General features: G+C 43.8%; 1 protein-coding gene across 1 annotated transcript; it reads right to left on the reverse strand.

Annotated features, from left to right (window-relative positions):
• Nucleotides 1-789: 789 nt before the first annotated feature.
• fam124b (family with sequence similarity 124B) lies at nucleotides 790-10539 on the reverse strand (the record flags this gene model as incomplete). Its single annotated transcript, XM_080006725.1, has 6 exons — nucleotides 790-1394; nucleotides 2072-2240; nucleotides 5326-5522; nucleotides 6760-7155; nucleotides 7847-8059; nucleotides 10521-10539. 6 exons carry the CDS (start codon nucleotides 10537-10539, stop codon nucleotides 790-792), a joined length of 1599 nt encoding a protein of 532 aa, XP_079862851.1.
• Between the last annotated feature and the right edge of the window lie 564 nt (nucleotides 10540-11103).

The following is an 11103-nucleotide window of genomic DNA, read 5'->3' on the forward strand; positions in this document are numbered from 1 at the left end:
CAAGAGCTTGAAATTTTGAACATTTGAGGACTAAAAAAAACAGGCTGTCAAAAATGAAAATTAAAACAAATACTGGAAGTGGCCTTTACAGGGAAAAACAGAGTTAGAAACACAGTTCTTCGTTACACAGTACCTGCTGTTCTATCTAGAAGGACTGAGGCCCTTTCAATACAGTCATTTGGCGAGTTTTAAAACCAACAAAATATATTATATTTAGGATGAGCCAATACTTAAACCAAGATCCATCTCTAAGTGCCTTAAAGGAAACGTAATCTACTGTTATCAGGGTCACTACACCCAGCAGAGCCTCGTGCCACAACAGGCCCGTACGGTGATTTCAACTTGGGTGTCATGGCATGATTAAACTACACAAATAGAGATTGACTTTTACAATTACACAAGTTTTTTTTATGGTTGGCTACTGACAGGGCTACAGTTACAAACATTACTAGGGTCTATATAAATACACATAAAACCATTAGGACATTCGACATTTCCCTAAAGGAGTAATACTCTTCTGAGTGCTGTGCCTAAGACTGAAAAATTGAGAATTTCTCCTTTCAACTGAAATCAGCTGTAGACTTTGTTATTCATTTATCGCGCCAAACTAGCTGATCTCTCTGGCTCGATGAGAATCAAAGTTCCCATCCTCAGTTTGGTGGGCTGGCTTCCCTCCTTCCTTATACGTACGCTGCATTCCGTGCTTATACATGGAATGTATGATATAATATGTATGTACTTCATTTGTACAGTGACGTTCATTGCACCGCGCTGCATGGCGGCGAAACTTCATATAAAGAACTCATCCACCGGGTCGCGGTGGAGACCGAGTGCAGACGGAGGTTTGGGCTCGGCTGTAGTCCTGTCCGTCTCCGCCAGCGGCCCCCTCGCGGGGCTCTGTCCTGCCCCCACCGTCCTGCCGCAGCAGCGGCCCCTGGCTGAGGAGGCATCCTTACACCCGGCGGGGTCCCACGTCCTGGAGGCCCCGGGGGACGCCCCGGGGAGGCAGTCGCTCAGCTCCCTGGCCAGACTCTCCAGGCCCGAGGCGCCCACGGCCTCGGGCCTCTTGGCGCGGGGCGTCGCCAGGAGGTCCACGGAGGACGAGCGGGTTGCCTCCTTGACCGCCGAGAGGTGGCGGGGCGAGACGGGGACGCCCGTGTCCACGTTGGTCTCGGGCTCCTCCTCTTCCTCCTCCAGCAGGAGGTGGGACAGGGAGCGGGAGATGGAGGGGCGCAGGGGGGAGTCGAGGTGGGTGGGGGCAGAGGGGCTGCTGCGCTGGGAGGAGTAGCAGGAGCTTCCTGGTGGGGAGCTGCAGCAGCTGTCAGAGCCCAGACTCTCACCTCCTCCTCGGCCTTGCCCTTTGTCCAGAGCGGGCTCAGAGGACTGTCTGCTCCCTGCAGCAGAGAAAGATTAAACTGTCACAAACATTTTGGGGATACGTTGTACATGTAATCAGCACGGTCATTAATAAATTACGTTTTTTTGACCTGCTATATTCTATCTATATCTATTCTTATTTTTTTGAGCTAAGAAGTACATATAATTGCTGCTAGTGCTGGTACAAAAATAAATCGGAATACTGTGTGAATAAATCCATATGCCCAATGAAATGATCTTCTTTCAATTTCTGAATGGATTTGAAAATCGTAATGTTCTGAAAGTTATGCAACCATCTTCTGTGAGGTCCTGCCAGATACCAGCCCTAACTGCTTCCAGCTGATCTGGGCTCTGATTGTATATTGAGGGGCCCAGGTTGAAGTCAAAAAAGGGATTTCCTCTATAAATCTAAAAAGTACCACACACCGCATAACCCCCCACCCCCCCCAAAAAGAACAGTAACGGTAGAAGAGCCATGCCGCTAAAATGTTGAGGCCAGATAACAATCCGTCTGATTCGCAGTTGCTCAAATGTTCTCTAGTTTTACAAGATGGCGCTAACAGGACGCTCCGGAGGCACATTCCTGTCTGCGTAGAATCAATGGTGGCCTAAATCTCCGGCGACGGGCTTGGCCTCAACACGGGCCTCACTTGGCCTGTGACTATCACTCAGTGTGTCTCCTTCCTTCCTGTACCTTGCCTGTGTGTGTGCCGGGGCGGGGGAGCCGTCAGGCCCGGGCTCGGGTTCGGCGTCGGGGCTTGTTGCCCGGAGCTCCTCGGCTGCAGCCCCAGGAGGGAGACGCCGGGGCAGGTCAGGGGGAAGGCAGAGGTCAGAGGTCGCTGGGGTTGGGCAGTGCTTTTCACCTGCGAGAAAAAGAGGACAGGGGGAGACGGATTAGTACGATTTACACCGGGACTCGGGAGATTACGGCAGCATAAGTAACTTTGACAGAATTATCATCCGCTCGGTCGACATATGGCGAGTTTGGCAGCTTTACTGGTTCTGCCGAGGGCGTGAGCTACGTGCATTTATACTCTGCTTCTTACAAGAAAAGTCTTTCCAGTGTTTTCCTTCTTCATGGCGTCTATTAGGTCTATTTTATGTTTAGCCAAAGTCTTTACAGGAGATGCCAGAAATTGCACACAAAAACCTTTTATACGATATATAAAAAGTTGATTGTATAAATCCCAAAATACTAATACCTCACCCCGCTAAAAAAAGAAAAAAAGAAAGCAGTGAAAAAAATAGTTTTTTTTCCCGCCAATCCACAAACCAGTCTTTAAAGCAGGGAAGTTGATCACACACACACACACTTGAACAAAAATCCCCTATTTTCCAAAACCAGACATTTTAGAGACAATGAACAGAAATCCAGCTCCTTCCAGAGTGTGGGGATAGCTGTGCAGCTCTGCCCGAGGCTGAAGAACCTCCTTAAATATCACCTGTAACAAACTATTCAACCTGCCACAAATCAGCAGGGAGCTGAGAGTTCATTCCCTCTTTCATGCTGTACGTCACACATGAAACAAAGAGACACACTGGAACAGGGTGGAAATTAACTACAGTACTTTAACTTAGTACTACAGACGTGGACAAATGTGTTGGTAACCTTACAGCTCATTGAAACAATGCTTCATTCCTCCTGAAAAGTGATGAAATTAAAAGAAATTTTCTCATGTACACCTGTACGCCTTCTGTATGTCAAAGAGTAAAGTAAGGAAACTAAAAAATTATTGCTATAGAGATCGATTATATTCTAAAATGGCCTGGACAGATTTGTTAGTACCCCTTAGAAAATATTTTAAATCATTGGATTATAGCCTTTGGCATGTCATAGAGGAAAGCAAAGAAACTGAAAAGAGATCAATTATTGCTTAAGAGATCAATTATATTCTAAAATGTTCTTCTAAGAAGAAGAACCCACAATTTTCTCTGAAATAACTCGAAACCATGAACTTAATTGGCATCCATCATTGTTTATTCCATATTAAACATAAATTAAGAGTTTTCTTTTGATTTTTGATTCAACAGAATATTTTACATAATAAAACAAATGAAAATGGCATGGCCAAAAATGATGGAACCCATAACCTTATATTTTGTTGCACAACCTTTCGAGGCAATCACTGCAGTCAAGGGATTTCTGTAGCTCTCAATAAGACTTCTGCACCTGTCAACAGGTAGTTTGGCCCACGCTTCCTGAGCAAACTGCTCCAGCTGTATTAGGTTTGAAGTCTGGGCCTTCTCCAGACTGCATGTTTCAGCTCTTTCCATAGATGTTCGATAGGATTCAGATCAGGGCTCTTAGAAGGCCACTTCAGAATAGTCCAATGTTTTGTTCTTATCCATTCTTGGCTGCTTTTAGCTGTGTGTTTTGGCTCATTATCCTGTTGGAGGACCCATGACCTGCGACTGAGACGGAGCTCTCCGACACTGGGCAGTACGTTTTGCTTCAGAATGCCTTGATAGTCTTGAGATTTCATTGTGCCCTGCACCGATTCAAGGCACCCCGTGCCAGATGCAGCAAAGCAGCCCCCAAACATAACCAAGCCTCATCTGTGAACATAGAGCTGATGTGACTTGCCAAAAAGCTTTGGTTTTAACTAATCTGTCCAAAGGACATTCTCCCAGAAGCGTTGTGGCTTGTCCATATGCATTTTAGCAAATTCCAGTCTGACTAAGTTTTTCTTTCAAAAGTGGAGTCCTCCTGGGTCTTCTTCCATGGAGCCCGCTGTCACTCAAAAAGCGACGGTTGGTGCGATCAGACACTGATGTACCTTGACCTTGGAGTTCAGGTTGTACCTTTTTGGAGGTTGGAGGTTTGGAGGTTGTCCTTGGCTCTTTTTCTACCATTCGCACTATCCAGGGAGGGTCAGTCCCATGGACCTTAAACGTCATAATAATATTTGCAACTGTAGTCACAGGAACATCAAGCTGCTTGGAGTTGGTCTTACAGCCTTTACCTTGTACATGCTTGTCTATATATCTCTTTCTGATCTCCTCAGACAACTCTCTCCTTTGCTTTCTCTGGTCCCTGTTCAGTGTGATGCACACGATGATACCAAACAGCAGAGTGACTACTTTTCTCCATTTAAATAGGCTGAAAGACTGATTGTAAGATTGAAGACAAGATCGAAGACATGTGTGATACCAATTAAAGAAAACAGTTAGTTTGAAATATCTATATAATCTATTATCCAATTATTCAAAATATTTTCTAAGGGGTACCAACAAATCTGTCCAGGCCATTTCAGAATATAATTGATCTCTATAGCAATAATTTTTCAGTTTCTTTACTTTACTCTACGACATACCAAAGGCATGCAGGTATACATGAGAAAATTGCTTTTAATTTCATCACTTTTCAGGAGGAAGGAAGCATTGTTTCAATGAGCTGTAAGGATACCAACAAATATGTCCACGTCTGTATATTTAAGTACGGCGTGGAGGTTTTTGCACTTTATCAGGGTTGATTCTATCATTACAAGACTAAATTCAAGGACTTTTAAGTACATTTTAAAGCAATACTTTACATTTATTTTACAAATAATCAATTTTCAACGTGATTTCACTGTCGTCTACTCATTTTCTATTTCTAACCATGCTGGATTAAATTGATTTAATCTAATTTCCCTGGCACGATCTATGTCGTAAAAACTTTTTGGAACTGTGTTTTCCACTGAAAAAAAAAAAACTGGCTGGAAATATAAGATCATATAAACTCGCATACCACAACTTTTCAAAACTTCAGGAGACACTTTTGCCAATTGCCGATGTTACAGAATGGTCTTTTAATATTTTTACTCCAAGTAGAACGGTGAGCTGGAGAACTAACTAACTTTAACGAGAGCACTGTTCTCTTAGCGTATTATTAATTTCCCATCAATCTACTGAAACCCATAACACAAATGCACAGTTTTAAAAGCACAAGACTGCTGGTCCTGGTACCTGGAAAAGGATCTTGTTTCCATCCAGGTCTTCCGTCTGCCAGCGTGACGTGCTGATGGGCGTGCAGGGGTTGGGTAGCAGGGGGACCAGCTGGCCAATCTCCTCCACCCTGAACTGCAGCACGGCGCTGCTGCACGGCTCCACCCGGACCCCCGGAGAGAGCTGCTTGAGGGCGAACTGCAGGCAGAGCCCCGGTTCTGAGGAGGGAAGCGCATGTGCAGGAGGGGAAAAGGGGAAAAGAGTGAAGCAGAACGAAAACAAACTGTGCCGGACATTTTGTCAACTGTGTTATCATTTCTTATTTTTCATACAGCAGCGCTGCTCAAATTCATTAGTGGTGGCGCAGACTTTAAAGGGGACAAGTAAATATAGTTCTCCGATTTTTTTTTGCTGAAAATATGACTCAGATTATGCATTCTAGCCATTCTAACATGCCTCTAAGACATCTTGTTCCAGGACGGTCTGTTTAGTGGGTGGCGCCTCCCTCTTGGGGCCCCTAGTTCTGTGAGCAAATGGGATTTGTGGTTGAGGTGCAGGTTATGTAAGTCTGTAAACGTTCACTTATTACACCTTTCACCTGCAGTCCACCAAAATCTGTTTTGGAACAAATTTGAGGCGAGAAGTAAGCAATCCAGTTGCTGAATCTTCACTCATATCAGATCTACATGGCCTCATTTAAGACTTCACATGATCTGCGCAAAGCAGATTATTTTTGAAATACTCAAATTTCCATCGTTTGCAGTTTTGTGAAGGACAGTTGGTATTTATTCATCCGTTTAAAAGATTTGTGCTGGTCTGTGCAGCCAACAACAGAGCACTTCCAATGCATAGCTCCTAGCTTAGCCACCGGACCCGCAAGCGGTGGCACTCAAGCCGCGGGTGGAGTTACTCAGATGGGGGCAGTTCTAATTCTAAGGAGACCCAACGTGATGTAGGCTTGAGAGACAAATCTGAACGGTTTGTTGAATTACAGGTTATGAAATAGGCAGCTCACAAAAAAAACTGACTGGGTTGTCTTATTTTACAGTTTGTGCGTTAGTAGCCCCTTCAGAAAACCAAATGTATGTGCACAAGCTATAATGAATATCCATAAAATCGTCTGTGTTGGTTGGTTTAAGCCCCTTTCCCACTTGCACTGAAAGCCGTAAATCTACTGGCAATTCCAGTTCCATATTGGCGTCATGTGGGAAAAGGATCGATCTTTGCTCTATTCTGGCCAGAAAAGGCGGAGGCCACCACCAACACTGGAAGCATCATATAGAGGAGCACATGCATAACGCTAATACATCGAATGGCTGTTTGTTTAGTGCAAGCTAAATAAATCCCAAATATGGGATTTTTTTCCATAAAAAAATTAATAAAAATAAAGAAATAAATCAATAGATTAGCAGTGAATAAGAATCAAAAGCTTTTGCGTCTAGCTCAGAGACTTGCCAGCATGGAGGGTGAACCAGCAGAATCCGGTCTTCTGCTCCTCCGCCTGGCGCTGCAGCACTGTCTCGTACAGTCGCACGGCATCCTCGTAGTTGTCGTACCCGCTGTAAAGCGTCACCCGCAGGATCTCCCCTCCGCAGTGCACCGGCCGCACGCCCCACACCGGCATCCCCGCACCCAGGCTGTAGAAGTCGCGGCTGGGCAGCAGGTAGGGCCGCAGCGTGGCGTTGCCCGGGGAGACGCAGGAGGTGATGTGGACGCCGGCAGTGCGGTTCCCGCAGCTCTCGGTGTGGTGGTACTGCCAGGGCGGCCGCTGGAAGAAGTCCAGGACCCGGAGGATCCGCTCCTCGCCATACGCCTCGTGGAGGAAGAAAGTGACGGCCAGAGAAGGGTAGCCTGAAAATACAGGATTTACATGGTAGTGACCGTGTCCAAGTATAGATGTATTTCTATAAACATCACATTCACCAAAAAGGGAAGAAAAGGTTGGACTATACACCGAGTTGCAAAAGGCTAAAGAAAGTGATGCTCATTTTATTATGCATTCACTGTTATTCAAGTGAATAGACTAAACAAATAAAATGTGTAAAAAAAAAATTAAAAATAAATAAATAAATAAAAAAGCGTTTATTTTTCATCATGATAACTTTTATTTCTGAGATATAAGGATGTAATGGCACAGCAACCATTGCCCTGAAGGCAGTTCATGGAATCAATAGAGACATTAAAATGACAGCATTCTTTATTACATTTTTTTTAATAGCATCCAACTCAAAAAATGAAATGATCTGTTTTTAAGAAGGAAGTGAATCCATGGAGACCTACTGGTATATAATACAACTCTGAATCCCTAAATGTATAACGTTTTATGTAGAACAGACATCACAGTCCTATGTATTTCTCTCATAAAAGATAGAAACAGCAAAAACTCTAACCATCATGTTTTTAACTTAGATTTAAAGATTTCATAATGATCTCCATATACATATTGAAATGTAATTGTGTAACCTGTGGAGCAAAATCGAGGTTACCGGTAGCACAATGATCATCAGCATTCACCCCTGAAACGCAGCTTAAGGACCTCTACCTGTGGCGGGACAAAGCCTGGAGCGTGGGAGCTGCCGGAGGGGGGAGGCTCTCTCAGACACGTGGAAGATGCGCAGGCTGGGGCACAGCCAGCGCAGCAGCTGGTCCAGGGTGTGCTGCAGCAGGAGGGAGTCCCCCGGGTTGGCCAGGAGATGCAGGTTGATGAGCAGAACCTGCTGCTGCTGCTGCTTCAGCTGCCGGGTCATCAGCTCCGCTGGGGAGGTCGACGCATGATGAGACCCGGATGATAACAAACGTACAGGGTTTCTGTTTTGACATCTAGGCGCGGACACGCATTGGTGTACAATCAGCATCATATGAAAACTTCAAAAATAGCACAACATAAGATCCAACAGTAGCTGCATGTAAATAATCGGCGCTACACTAAGTTCCAGATTTCCATTAGGAACCAGGTCTCTTTTTCTCTCCAGAATCTGTCTTGTCTTCGCTCGAAGATGGTAACTTCAATTCTTGAAAACTATCGCTCTATCTGGGTCACTTGAGATGGTGGGGGTCATTTTTTTCATCCGAGGGCATTCGTTTTTATGATGTTGCTCATCCATATCAACAGTTTGCTGATCACAACTGGCTGCAATGGTTATTAAATTCACTGTGGCAGCGTGTTGCCCGACCAGTGCATTGTTGCCTGGAAAGGTGGCCCCCGCCACCAACAATGGAAACAGCATATAGAGGAGCATGTACATTCAATTGCCTTTTCTTATAAAATGGCCGCCAAAAAAAAAAAAAAAGGATCAAAAATGGGAGCAATATGTAATACATAAACAAAATGATCTTGTAGATTTAAACTTTAATATTTGACAATAATTCGATTGTCTCCTTAAAGCAGCCAATGTACTTACTTACGCCAGTAAGCACATTGGCTGATGACATGTTACTGCAATCAAACCTGAAAATAAACATTTATGACAGTCATTCAGCTCAACCAGCATCAGACTTAATGAAAACATTGTGTGTAGGTCCAGTGGTGCAGAAAATAAAAAATTGTCTCCATCTTGTGGCGGTAGCTTGGAAACATTTGGTCACCATGACAACAGATGATCTTTGTTGTTGCCAGATGAATGCTTAAGGCTGAATCGAGGGGAAAAAACCCCCACGATAACTTATAAAATAGGGCAGTGGATCCACCGCTGGCCGTGCCGGTCAGAAAAGTATCACAACAACAACAAACAAGGGTCTGAGCGAGTCTCCCGTTGCTCCTCGGCTAGCCGCTAGCCAGCTAGCACAACTAACTTACCGGGCACTTTCAGCGCCGGAGTCCACGGTTCCATCATCGATTCCCGGAAGCACGGGCGGTGTTCGCAGCATCGTCCGATGCCAGGCGAATAGAGAGCGGTGTCCTTCGGACGAACGGCCGGGGTGCAGAGCCGCGGGGTCACATTTTAGAGCAAGGAGCCTCGTACCGTCGCCTCCTCCAAACCGCAGAGCGATGCCTCAAGTTTAGTGAGACTCGCGAACGACTCGTTCGTAGCGAACGAGTCGCAAATGATTCGTCGTCGAGCCACTCGGGTGGAAAAAAACGACTGGGGACTAAAGTTAAGTCCAAGCAAAAAATGAACATGAAAATAAACAGGCGCTTCCAAATTGCAGCAACGTGATTTTGGCAGAAGGGAATTATTTCGTGGATTCACACTTTGCGGTTCTCTGCCAAAATAAACAATTTCAATTAGGCTGAAATACTACTGTGACTCGGCAGTATTAGTCATCTCTTGTATCAGTATTAGTCGTCTCTAGCATTAGTATTAGTCGTCTCTAGCATTAGTATTAGTCGTCTCTAGCATTAGTATTAGTTGTCTCTAGTATTAGTATTAGTCATCTCTTGTATCGGTATTAGTCGTCCCTAGTATTAGTATTAGTAGTCTCTAGCATTAGTATTAGTCGTCTCTAGCATTAGTATTAGTCATCTCTAGCATTAGTATTAGTTGTCTCTAGTATTAGTATTAGTCGTCTCTAGCATTAGTCGTCTCTAGTATTAGTATTAGTCGTCGCTAGCATTAGTCGTCTCTAGTATTAGTATTAGTCATCTCTAGTATTAGTCGTCTCTAGTATTAGTATTAGTCATCTCTAGTATTAGTCGTCTCTAGTATTAGTATTAGTCGTCTCTAGCATTAGTATTAGTCGTCTCTAGTATTAGTCGTCTCTAGCATTAGTATTAGTCATCTCTAGTATTAGTATTAGTCATCTCTAGTATTAGTCATCTCTAGTATTAGTATTAGTCATCTCTAGCATTAGTATTAGTCATCTCTAGTATTAGTATTAGTCATCTCTAGTATTAGTATTAGTCATCTCTAGTATTAGTATGTCATCTCTAGCATTAGTATTAGTCATCTCTAGCATTAGTATTAGTCATCTCTAGTATTAGTATGTCATCTCTAGCATTAGTATTAGTCATCTCTAGCATTAGTATTAGTCATCTCTAGCATTAGTATTAGTCGTCTCTAGTATTAGTATTAGTCGCCTCTAGTATTAGTCGTCTCTAGTATTAGTATTAGTCGTCTCTAGCATTAGTATTAGTCGCCTCTAGTATTAGTCGTCTCTAGTATTAGTATTAGTCATCTCTAGTATTAGTATTAGTCGTCTCTAGCATTAGTATTTCATCATTTAGACAAAGTGAAATGTTTTGCAAAACTTCTTGTGTCCAGTAGAACTGAACTGACTGTTCTGGCTCTCGTACATCGTTGGCTTAGCGGCCCGTGCATTCATCCATACAAACCGCTCTGGGCTGCCAAAAAAAACACATTTCACTCGACGCTGTACAGTGCAATACCTGACAAAATGAATATTTTGACTCTTTTGAAATAAAAGAGTCGGAAATTGAACGGATCTTTTTTACCGAGACGAACCGTCCCTCACTACTGGAGTTGGGACGCTGGCGTCACCGGGCAGGCACGCGTTTATGGATCAATTTCCATCATTTGAGTCAGACAAAAAAAAACAAAAAAAAAAAGAATTTTAAATAAAAGTCTTATTTTAGCAAGAAGCTTACTTTAACCCCAAAAATAAATGCACAATTAAAAAGGTTGATTATTTAAAATAGTGATGTAAAGCCGTCTATAATAAAGGCAGCAGATGGCCATCTGACCAATATGAGGACAAAGGAGGCAGTGCAGACGGGGGGGGGGGGGGGGGGGGAATCCCTGAACCCATAATATTCAGGACATGGTCTGTTAATACCATGTTAAGAGCATTAAGCCATATCCAGGTTGCTTTTAGGGGCAGTCCTTCTGACAAGGTTTGCTT

This window comes from Zeus faber (assembly GCF_960531495.2).
Source record: "Zeus faber genome assembly, chromosome: 9".
Taxonomy (NCBI): domain Eukaryota; kingdom Metazoa; phylum Chordata; class Actinopteri; order Zeiformes; family Zeidae; genus Zeus; species Zeus faber.